This window comes from Ochotona princeps, chromosome 1, assembly GCF_030435755.1.
Source record: "Ochotona princeps isolate mOchPri1 chromosome 1, mOchPri1.hap1, whole genome shotgun sequence".
Taxonomy (NCBI): domain Eukaryota; kingdom Metazoa; phylum Chordata; class Mammalia; order Lagomorpha; family Ochotonidae; genus Ochotona; species Ochotona princeps.
The window spans coordinates 63,717,389-63,729,705 of record NC_080832.1 but is presented as its reverse complement, the minus strand read 5'-3'; the positions used below and the strand labels follow the sequence as shown (position 1 = coordinate 63,729,705).

Sequence of the window (12,317 nt, the reverse complement as noted above, 5' to 3'; positions counted from 1 at the left end):
TTATTATAATTAGTGTTAATGCTATAATTAATAAGCAGCAAATATTTATGAAGTACAAAGGGTTCTATAAAAATAAAAGTTTGGTTGTATGATCTTTGAATAGCCTGCCCATTGAAGTATATAGACTAGTTGGAGTAATAATACAATTAATTATTACAAAAATGTTTTTACTATGCAAGTGAGTTATTTAGGACAGATGCTTAATAGTTCTTCATTCGACTGAACTGAGGTAATTATGTGCAGTTCTGTAATATGCAGAACTTTTTGTCCAGATGTCTTTCTTCTGTAAAGTATTTAGGGAATGCTGATCTTATGCTACTTGACTGTTTTTGGTAAGTAAGGGGATACAATATTTATTAGTAGCTTAACATGAAAACTGTTTGCATGATTTTTTTGTATATTTGGATAGTAGTTAAGCAATGATATAGAAACTGATTTGAATTTTTGAAATGCAGATTCTTAAAGCCATATAATTGTTTTGGGATTTTTATAGCTTGAAAGCTGACTGAATTTAGTTAAAATTTTCTGTGAAGCTGTGAATCTCTCAGATTTCTGTGATCAAAAATGTTAGCTATGAATTCAAAGCAGCAATTTGCGGTCAGGCAGTGATTCAATATGAACAGGGTGTGCAGTGTTGCAAACATTGTGCTCTGCATTTGATTGATCAGATCTTGTGATCAATTCCAAAATGAAGGTTAAAAACTCAGAGTCATGGATAGTCCTGTCCTCTGAGGCCTCACGTATTTATTTCCCTGGCATTGGATGCCAACAAATGGCCAATCAAATAGTTATTCCCCAGCATTACTAAGAGCAAGCTGCAGCTTGGGAGGCCTTGGGCTCCCCTAGTTACAACAGGACCTCAGCTGAGACCTGTGATATATGGTGTTAGTCTTCAATGGCATGCTGCCAAAAGACCCTATAGCCATCAGAGGGTTCGGGTAGAAAGGAAGAGTGGGATTCCCCCCTGCAAACTTGTAGACTGTCCAATAGAATCATAATGAAAAGCAGATATAATTTAAGATCTCAAGTAACCACATTTAAATGGGTAGTAAGAAACATATAAGGTGAATTCTTTGTTTCACCCAATGTACCTCAAATAATAAACATATAATTAATATACATGTTTAATGAGATAGTGTGCTTCCAGTATTCATTTTGCAATCACAGCACCATCCAACCAGTCTAGCCATATTTGAGTGCTAAGCAATCGTACCTGTGATGGATGAATACACTGTGAATGGTACAGTTCTAAAGGATCCCTCAAGGAAGAGAGCATTGCAGAAGTCAGGACACTCTTGGCCTTCCCCTGTGACTTTTGAGGTTCCCAAGGAAAACCTTTTCCAGTTTAGGTTGGCATTCAAATCTTGCTGTCCTAAAGAAATGGGGCTCCTGCTGCACGTATTTTTCCTAGTAATTGAAGAAATTTTAGGATATGACCTTTTCTTCCTTTTGCTTTGTTTCTCAAATAATGGAGGAGCTTTGTGCTACATTGGGAGGTTTTTTGCTAACTTGTGTAGATGGCAGGGAAGCTGGTTGTAAATGTTTGCTCCCCATCTTAGCTTATTTATGCTAATACTAGCTTTGACTCATCTCTTCCATGGTTTATAGTTGTCAACTTGATAGGTAGGGCCTTTTGCCCTCTGCCTGTGTTGTTAGCCACGTTTGCCCCAACACTGAAAGATCGAGGTCTTCTGCATATTTACATTCGAGATTTCAGTGGGAAGTTATTTTCACAATACAATCATGACTTGTTGATTAGCAAGCTTTTATTTCTTGCCAAATGTTGGCGTGTTTGTTTCTGCTTTTAAGGATTCCTAACATATTGGTTCCAAAATATTTGGGATCTTGTGCCAAGTGTTGTTTTAAATATTTAGCATGTTATTTTCTTTAAGCTCGAATATTTCAAGCCCGGTTGAATGATCCTGTGAAATTGTGCAGCATCACTATTGTTTCAAAGCTGAGCCTTTTATTCTTTGCTAAGTTTCAGTTTACAGCTGCTCTTTCCCTCGCAAGATTGCTTCACTCTCAGGAGATATCTGAAATGCAAATCCTGATTCAGTCTTAATAACAAAGAGGTGAATTGTGGCACTATATTTGGAAAGTGAGTAAGGAATTATTTTAAGAGAATTATTTTAATATATTCTGTTATACTACAAATGAAATTTCAAAATATATTTATTTAGCCATTAAAGTGCATCAAGAGAGAAAAAAGTTTAAAAGTTTCAAATTTTTTAAAATATGAATTTGTTATTTGAAAGTTTGAGTTATAGAATGACAAGGAGAGACAGAGGGAAAGATCTTCCATTCTCTGGTTCACTCCTCTTATGGCAACAATGATAGGGGCTGGGCCAGGCCGAAGACAGGAGCCCAGAGCTTTTTCGAGATCTCCAATGTGAGTGCAGCTGTCCAGGCAGTTGGGCTGTATTCTGTTGCTTTCCCAGCCACATTAGGGAGCTGGATTGAGAGTACAGCAATTGGGATTAGAACTGGCACCCATATGGGATGACAGCACTATGGGCTACTCCTCAGAACTGGCCACCATATTTTCTTTTCTTTTTCTGTTTTCTTTTTAAAGATTTATTTTATTTTATTTTTATCAAAAAGTCAGATTACAGAGAGAAGGAGAGTAAGAGAGGAAGATTTTCTATCTGTTGATTCACTCCCTAAGTGACCTCAACAACTAGTGCTGCACCAATCCAGAGCCCAGAACTTAGAGCCTCTTCTGGGTCTCCCACGCGGGTGCAGGGTCCCAAGGCTTTGGGCCATCCTCCACTGCTTTCCCAGGCCACAAGCAGGAACTGGATGGGAAGTGGAGCTGCCGGGACTAGAATCAGCGCCCTTATGGGATCCCAGTGTGTACAAGGCAAGGACTTTAGCTGCTAGGCAATGGCGCTGAGCCCAGGAAGTTTTGAAGAGTGAACCAGAATATAAAACATTATCTCTCTCTCTCTCTTTCAATCTCAATCTTTCTCTGTCACTCTGTCTCTCAGATAAATGAAATAAATAAATCACTTAAAAATGGAAAGTCTATTTTCTAAGCTGAAGCTTTTGTTCACACTATGAGGGAAAATGTTTGTGAAATGTGATTTCAAACATTTCTTATTCCTACTTCATATTATTGTATTCACGCATACTATTCTAAAACACTGGTCTAAAGATTAAATATAAATAATTTTAAATATGAAAATACAGTCTTGTGCTTTTCCCCCTCAGCATGCATCTTTAAGGATTTCTTTACAGATGAACATTTATTGTTTTGTTTTCCTTTTTTTTTTATTTTTAAGTAGGAAAGGAAGTTGCATTATAGTGCTCTTGGTGATGTTTTCAAAACACTCAATCTTGTACTTCCAATTTTCTTATTTATAAAATGAGATAAAAGGGGTAATTGCCTCTTACAATTATTCTGAGGGGTATATTAATAATTATAAATCCTTAAGAATGGCTTATGGAATGTGGTAAGCAGTATGCATTTGTTATATATGTTAAAATGTCATCCTTTGGAGCCAGCACCATGGTTTAGTGGTCTAACCCTCCGCCTGAAGCACCATGTGGTAGCCTGTTCAAGTCCCAGCCATTCCATTTGCTATCCAGCTCCCTGCTAATGGCCTGGGAAGCTGTGGAAGATGACTCAGGTCTACTTTCATCTACTGCACGCACATGGGAGACCCAGAGGAAGTTCCTGGTTCCAAGCTCCTGGCTCCCAGCTTTGAACGGGTCCAACCCCAGCCGTTGCGACCATTTGAGGAGTAAATCAGTAGATGCAAGATTCTCTCTCCCTTTCTCTCTCCATCCCTTCTTTTCTCTTTCTATAACTACCCTTCAAATAAAAAAGAACTATTTTAAAAATACCATTCTGTGGGGGCAAAGGATGTTCTAAACTTGCACTTCACTGGGGTTATGTTTCTATTACTATTTTATTTCCTTAATGATATTAGTTTCCATTTTGTACTTTGCACAGAAATTCATAAAAAATATTTACGCCTCTGAATATGGTTTTCAATGACCAATTTCAAACAGCTGCTTATAGACAGAGCCACTAAATAAATATTATATGGCAGAAACCATTTCAAAACTTGCTGCTGCATTTCAGCTACAAACATCCTTCTCATCTTCCCATCAGAGCTCCCTACATGATCATCTGTCGAATTCTTTTCTTTCCATAACTCTGGCAGTTCTGATCCTTCTCAATCAAAAATGTCTGCCAAAGCTTACCGACTACATTCTAGCATCTTGTGAGAAGGATTTGGTTAATTTTAAGGTGGCAACCATAAAATGAGTTCTAAGTCGCTGGCCAACTGACATAACAGGTAGGAGAGAGTCCTGGCCGATGAGCTACTTGTGCAGTCTAGGCTGGTGGTGATTCTTTCGCTGCAGTGAGAAGCTCTTCTGTGCACAGAAGGAGGGCTTGGATGCAGGATTATTAGTAAGACACAGTGCTCAGTCATCCTGCAGGTATCTACTCGGCTTTGAGAAGAGTCCACTGGTCAGAAATGGGCTGAGAGTTCTTGTTTTCATCTGACAGTGACTTGTCACTGACTCATCTCATCCATCTTAGTTCCATGCCAGCTCTGAGATCTCAAAGCACCAGGAGAATTTTTGTTGCTCTAAGCTGGAATTGTCAATAGGTATCCATAAATTCACTTTGTGTTTTGTGCTTACATCATTACTTCTACACTATCTGATAAATATCTGAAGCTTCACCTAAAAGTTTTGAAAAGATGCAAGGATGAACGTTTTAGTTTGGGATAAAATGAAGGACTTAAGGGATGTCACATGGGTAAGTTTAGAAATTTCACAAAATACAAAGGAAAATAAATCTAAAAAAGTCGAAATCTAATGCAGTATTCACACATAAGCATAGATGGGTGATGTTATAGAAAGATTTACCTTCACCTTAAAGTCTCTTATTTACAATGACTTTCTCTTGACCTCCTTGTGGTGCAAAATCTCCCATATTTGATAATAGCTACAGCTCTTTTCCCGGCTAACCAGTTTTCTTGTATTCATGACACGGTCACATACAAGGGTAGAGAAGGAATCAGAGACAAAGGTAGAAGGTCAGATTGGGAAGAGTGACACACCTGGACACATCCTGACACATGCAGAGGAAGTTTTGCTGAGTAATGTACACAGTGCAGGGACGAGGGCCTGGAAACACAAGCTGATAAGCGCACTACTGTGGATCAATTCAAACACAGATGGAATCCCACCCAAATATGAATTCAGGAAGAAGGGCTCGGTCAGGAGGGAGAAAAAGGCTCTGTGAGGGTGAAGAAAAGAGAAAAGAATGGTTGGGAGAAAGGGGGTGGTGAGGCAGAACATGAATGCCATGCGCAGGGTGCACTGGCATCGAGGTTGCCTCAGTGGATGCGGGAGGGTGAAAAGGCGTCTGGGCCGCTGGGTTGGTGAAAGAGAGACTGACTTGATCACTCTCCTTTTCAGTATTCAAGAAATGTTGACGGGCCAGAGGCTCTGCCACTCTGAGTCTCACAACGACAGCGTCCTGGCGGCGCTGAATCGGCAAAGAAGTGATGGCATCCTCTGCGACGTCACGCTGGTCGCAGAGGAGCAGAAGTTCCATGCTCACAAGGCAGTCCTGGCCGCCTGCAGTGACTACTTTCGGGTAAGTTAAGGCAGTTTCTTTCTGTTAAGATATTGCTGAACCGAGGATGGCGATGTTTCCTGAGCTATCACTCAACTGGTGACTCAGCAGATCTGGAGTTGGAATTCGTGATCTTATTAGACAGCGGTATCCAGAGTTGTAGATGTCAGAGATTTGTGTTCTTTCTTGAGGGGAATGCGATCTGGGGTCTTGTGGGGATCTTCCCTGGGCTGGACACATGGATGCCTGAGCAGACATCCCTTCCTTTGCATTTGAGTCAAGGGCATTGGCACTTTACTACCACGACAAAGTGTAGCACCATAGTGTTTCTGAAGCAGCATATGTGTTTCGGAACACAGCATCAAAGCAAAAAGTCAGCAAAATAATTTATTAAATTCTAGAAATCCTTTAATTGTGTTGAGTGTTTCTTATTTGTTTTTAAATTCTATGTATGTTCTCAGTGTTTTGTAATTATTTTGTCCAGTGATGGAGATACAGTTGTCTTACTGGACTCTTCAAGTTGACAACTCTGCTTGAACTTCTTCAGCTTCTTCAATTTGTTTAGTAGAACTTGGGGATCTGATTTCCAGCAGCTAATGATATGTGGTGCTAGTATTGTTTCCTTTTAAGATAGAAGTGGACAATGTAGTTATAGTTGATCAGATATAAATTCTTTAGCATTTCCTGTGGCTCAGATGGTAGACAAAGGACTTCACATGCTTGTGTCATTTGAGACTCACAACAACCTGCTTTACAAATACATATGCATACTATTAAAATTATCACTGCGTATATAAAGAAATTATGTCTCAGAGGTAAAATAGTTTGTGTAACTAAAAATTAAATAGTAAATTGGGCAGTTTCAATGTAACAAATCTGGAATGGAAATCGACACTCAACTCCAGATTTTAACCTGATTATTAACCAGGATTTTTAAAGCATTAATTTTTGTGTATATACTTTATAATTATTATGTCATTTCTTTTCTGTGTTATTTTACTTAGCGAATGATCAGCTAATAGTTTCAAAACAGAATATGAAACTCTATATAAATGGAAATATAAAAGACCAACTGGAGCCCAGGGCAAGATGTTGGTTGGCTTAGATGTTTTCAATAATAAATTTACTTTTGTTGTTTAAGAGAAAGTATCAACTGTAGTAAGCAGTCACAGAACACTTTCCAAAATGCCAAACCGTAAAAGGAAGCCCTTTTAAAAAGTCATTTTAAATATGATGAGACTGAGTAATGTAGAAGTTAAAGGGGTAATTGCTTGAACATCTATTTCTAAAATTTCAAAAAAACCCACAGATTTGATTCTTACACAAAGATGGAATTTTATTCTACAGAAATCCGTGGAGTGACCTTTTTGTTCCATTGTTGTAATGGTACACTTTACACACCTTTGCACTGTCAGGTACTAGTCTTCCAGAAAGATTATATTAGTCAGAGGGCCTCTGAAATAGCAAAGTCCTTTGGTTTACATGCACATTATGTGAGTTTTGTCTCCTTATAGGTCTTGGTAGACTTCTTGATGTTTGGCTTCTTTTGTGAAAAAAGAAGTTTTTATCATTATCATTATTATTGAAAGGCAAAAAAACAGAGGAGACACAAAGAGAGAGAATCTTGCATCCACTTGTCTACTCCCCAGATGGCTCTAGTAGCTGGAGCTGGGCCAGTCTGAAGCTGCAAACCTGGTGCTTCTTCCAGATCTCCTCTCTGTCGTAGGTACATCATCAGGGAGCTGAATCAGAAATGGAGCAGCCAGGATTCAAACTGACACCGTATGTGACGCTGACGCTGCAGGCGTCATGACACTAGCCCCCAGTGTTTAACTTTTTTCACATCGATCTTGGCATCTTGAGTTTTGAATTGCATTCTGGGAAATGGTTTTGCTTTGTGCATGTGCATGGATGAGAGAGTGTGAGCAAATGCATTCACGCAGGTATAAGGCCTTGTTTCTTGTGAGCCTTTAACAGGATTTTCTGCTTCTCTTACTATGTGGCCTCTTCTACCGCTATGCCTCTTAGACACTGGCTTGATATACTCTGGGACTGCCTTCTCACAATACCCATGTGATACAGACTATAAAGAAAATGTTCTTACTCATGCTTTGCAGGTGAGGAAACAAAAATATTACTTGGTTAAGTAAATTGGTGAAGCCCTTCCATGCATTAGATAGAAGAGCTGATGGACCCCAGCGTGGTGGCCTAGTGCTAAAGTCCTCACCTTGAATGTGCTGGGATCCCATATGGATGCCAGTTCTAATCCCTGCAGCTCCACGTCCCATCCAGTTCCCTGCTTGTGGCCTGGGAAAGCAGTCGAGGACGGCCCAAAGCCTTGAGACCCTGCACCCACATGGGAGACCTGGAAGAACTCCTGGCTCCTGGCTTCGGATTGGCTCAGCTCTAGCCATTGTGGTCCCTTGGGGAGTGAATCATCGGATAGAAGTTCTTCCTCTCTGTCTCTCCTCCTCTCTATATATCTGACTTTCCAATAAAAATAAATAAATCTTTAAAAAAAAAGAAAGAGCTGATGTTTCACATGTCTGTCTCCATGAGAACCATTTAAGCCACAATGTACTGTTGGATTTATACCTAGTTCCTTCCACCTCACAACCTGCTTGTAAGGCAAACATTCCATGACTTGTACACTGATTGTTCAAGTGGGGAAAACAAAGCAAAGTGCAGGTTGTTACACTTACCTTTTACCTACACTGTGCACAGTGCCTGAGCTGTGCAGAGCCTGCATCCCTCAGTCATTTTTCTTGTACACAGTATTTCTTGTCAGCTTTTGCTGTGACACAAACTCCCTCAAAATTCAGGATCTGAATTGTTTTTTTGACCTGCCAGCCCAGCAGATCTATGCTGGATTTGCTCTTGCCTCAGTGATTAGCCAGAGGCTTGGTTGGAGGCTTGATGGTCTAAGTTGACATTGTTTACGTGTCTGGTGATTGGTAGGCTGTTGGCTGCAGTGATAGGGGAAACTAGGCCATGTATTTCTTACACACAGGCTAACACAGGCTTCTTTACAGGGTTACTGAATTCTAAGAAGTGATAGTTGGTAAGCTTTAATGCACTTCTAGCCCTGCTTATTAATGCTGCATTGGCCAGGCAAATCACATGGTCAATCCTGCAGTGGATGCAAGACTTTCTGATGGGTATGGAAGCAGGAAAGGAAAGAATTTGTTGTCACTTTTGCGATATACTGCTGTCAGCAACTATCAAGAATCTGAGATTTTACGCTATTTACAAACTAATTAGTTAGCTTACCACAATTTCATGGATGCCAGTTGGAGATGAGACTCCTAGGTCAGAAACAAAGGACAGTTGATTACTTGTGGCTACAGCAGCACGTGATTTCTGGCATATTTGAAACTGTTTCCTGAATCCCAATCACCACAGGATGATAGGAAGAGAGCCAAGTGAAGTTATTACATAAAGGGGATGTTGTATTACAGGAGAGAACCGTTTCGCTTAGTGAACCAGAATTCTTTTTAAGATCTATTAATTTTTATTGGAAAACCAGACATACACAGAGGAGAAGAGACAGACAGGAAAATCTTCTGTCTGCTGATTCACTCCTCAGGTGTCCACAACAGCCAGAGTTGAGCTGATCCAAAGCCAGGAGCCAGGAACCTGCTCTGGGTCTCGCAGGTGCAGGGTCCCAAGGCCTTGGGCCGTCCTCGACTGCTTTCCTAGGCCACAAGCAGGGAACTGCATGGGAAGTGGAGCAGCCGGGATTAGAACCAGCACCCATATGGGGTCCAGGTGTGTGCAAGGCAAGGACTCCAGCCACTACGCTATGGCACTGGGCCTCAAACCAGAATCTTTATAGTGGATGGTAAACATGTCTACCCTTTGCTCTGGAAGAAGACATTATGATACTGGACAGTAAGAACACCTACCTTTTGCTACAGAAAGAGATACCACATCTTTAAGGTTGTAAGCAAACATGCTGCTTGCTCTGGGGGCAGATACCATACTGCCTTTCCAGGTTGTTTGCTGTGGAAATACCCTTGAGAAAGCAGTTCAGAACAAATAATAGTGTGTCACTAACAATCCATGCTGAAATGCATGAAACTCATGACTAATTATTTCCCAACAGTCACTGGACTGTTTTGTTTTCCTTGTCTCTTGAGTTCTACTCAGGAACACCTGGAAACAGTATTTTGTTCTAATAGTTGCTGTTTCTCACACTGCCTACAATGTTGCCTTGTGCTTTGTTAAGGGCTCAAGAAGTGTTGAGTGAATGGGGAAGTGTTTTCTGATTGTCAGAACTCTACGTATATTTCAGTTTGTAAAATTCTGAGTATAGACATATGCAAATGGCTTGCAGGTTTTTTTCCCCTAGTATGATCTGCTCCCATTAGTTAAGGGTGTAAAACCAGGATTTTGTACTTTGTTCTCTGACATGTGACAGATTTGGATGTTAAAATAATTGCTGTTGTGATTCAGGCAAATGGGGATTCAAAAGTGAGATGGCCTCGTCTTTGTTATAAGTTGTCCATTTACAATGATCTGAGAGTTAACATTTTGCTTGAATTATGAATAGTAAATGAGTAGTGGAGCACAAAATAGTATGACTTCCTGTGATAATTATTTTAAAGTATAAAAACATATTCTTTCGCCAAGTAATAATTTTTTAAAAAACAAGGTGAAAAAATCGGCTTAATTGCAGCAGTGTGGGCACAACGTGGCATTAGTTCAGTGTTGTAGTGGAGACAGCCCAGGGACTGCCTTTGAGGCAGTGTAAAGCAGTGGTGGGAGGAAGAAACGAATGAACTTAGGAGTCTGATCTGAATTTATATCCATAGGGACTGTATCTATCTGCTCAATGCTATTTTCCATAATGCCTGCCAAACAGTAGGTGCTATTTTAGTCAATATCTGTTAAGTTATTCATCCTCTTCACCGTTTTCTCTAAGAGTTTTGGCAAAGCATCTTACATCTGTGAGCCTCTATTTTTTTCAGCTATTAATTGATGATCTTTAAGCGCAGTTCCCAGGATGAGCTATGTGGAGATATAAATGAGAAGTGTATGTAAAACATATATACACAGTGGACTTGCGATAAGCCTTATCCATTTCACTCCTTGGGCTGATCTGGGTGGAATTGTTGGCCATGGTCTGCTTAGCTGTTGACAGCAAGAGAGATTAGCTCATCTCTAGGCTTGACTTGCTGCAGACTCACTCACCTTTCAATGTGTCAGAACAATTGGATTTATCCTTCTCCATTTTTTTCATTTTCTGAATCTGTGCTATTTGCTTAGAATGTTACTGCAGCCACGTAGCTTGTCTCTTTTCCTGAGTATTCCTTTCTCAAACTTTGCAGATGAGTGCATGGACAGCTATCACTCCCTGCTGAGCTGCCACAGGGCTCACCACTGCCTGCCAGACTCCCGGAGGGGCAAAGTGCTGTCTCATCATGGCTTGTCCTCTCCTACTTTATTCTCTCACCGGCTCTCCCCATTTTGCCGCAAATGCTGCTCTCAAAACACACTGTATTCTTCCGCAGGGCTTTTGCTTCTCAGCTTTGCACCTGTAACTTTCCTCTTGCCTCTTAGTCTTCCCTATCCATCTTCCAAGGCTTATCAAAGCCAACTGCAAGTGTGGAGTCCCTTACAAAGTCTGATCTTAAAAAGTATCTTCTGTCACTTTTCCAAGTATTTGTATACAAGGTTCCTCTTTGCTAACACCTTAAAACTTTCAGCTAGTTTCCCTCATGGAATTCTTTCCTGCCCTTGGAAGTAACATTGATGATGGGGACATATAAGTTACAGTGCCTCAGTGTGGGCAGTCTGGGCTGTGGGTCACCCTGCAGGATCTGGAAACTGCTGTTTAACATTTGCTGTTTGGGGCTTAAATTTCCATGCATGCCTACACTTTCTGGCCCAGGAAGTTGATGTCTTCACTGTCTAACACAGCTTCACATATGTGTTGGTAAAGTGATTCAAATATGACATTTTGAAAAGTTAAATATTTGAGTTTCTTTTTCCTGTAGAGCCTAAGTGCCTGAGTACTTTTAAGATTTCAGTGAAGAGCATCCATCAACCCCATGAGTGAAAAAAAAACTGAGTTTCATGATTTATATGATCATCTTTTCTAGTCACAATATGATTAAATAGCATAAAATTATTAAATAATAAATATTTCACATATAATCAAACACATTTTAAATTCTACTGCTTTCTAGACACTGAATGAACTTATAGTCTGGTAGAAGATACAGAGAATAAAAGAAATAACTGAAATACAATATAAGAATTGAGAGTTTAAGAGTGTTTGGAGCTTAAACTTTGTTTTTATTCCTTGTTTTGGGCTCAAGCCTTGTTTTTATTTCATGACCCTTTTTCATAATCTCAGTCAATATCACCAGCAATTGCCATGAAGTGAGCATTCACTGTGCTCTCTGCTCTCTAAATGTCTTGGGTGTATCTTGCTGTTTTATCTTCTAAGAGATCTGTAAGATGGATATTATTATCAAATACATTTTAAAAACAAAGAAAAGGGAAACAATATTTAAGTTATTCACATGAAGGGCCAAGTAAAGTAGGAGCTGCTGAGGGCCTGAGTGAGTGAGGACCAGATGGCTGGAGAAGGAAGGATATGGTTGTTAACGTACTTGGAGCGGGGAGAATGGACAAGATGAATATCATTGGCAAAGCGCTAAGACATGTGATAATGGCCAGGAAGAGGGAAGACTTCTGACAGATATAA

The 12,317-nt window shown here is 40.1% G+C and overlaps 1 protein-coding gene across 1 annotated transcript in view; it reads left to right on the top strand.

Annotated features, from left to right (window-relative positions):
• The window catches only part of KLHL32 (kelch like family member 32), a 202,836-nt gene that overhangs the window by 51,528 nt on the left and 138,991 nt on the right, over positions 1–12,317 (top strand). Inside the window, exon 3 of the mRNA XM_004580366.3 lies at positions 5,443–5,623. Within this exon, the coding sequence (XP_004580423.1) occupies positions 5,443–5,623 (181 nt within the window). The remainder of the gene's footprint in view (positions 1–5,442; positions 5,624–12,317) is intronic.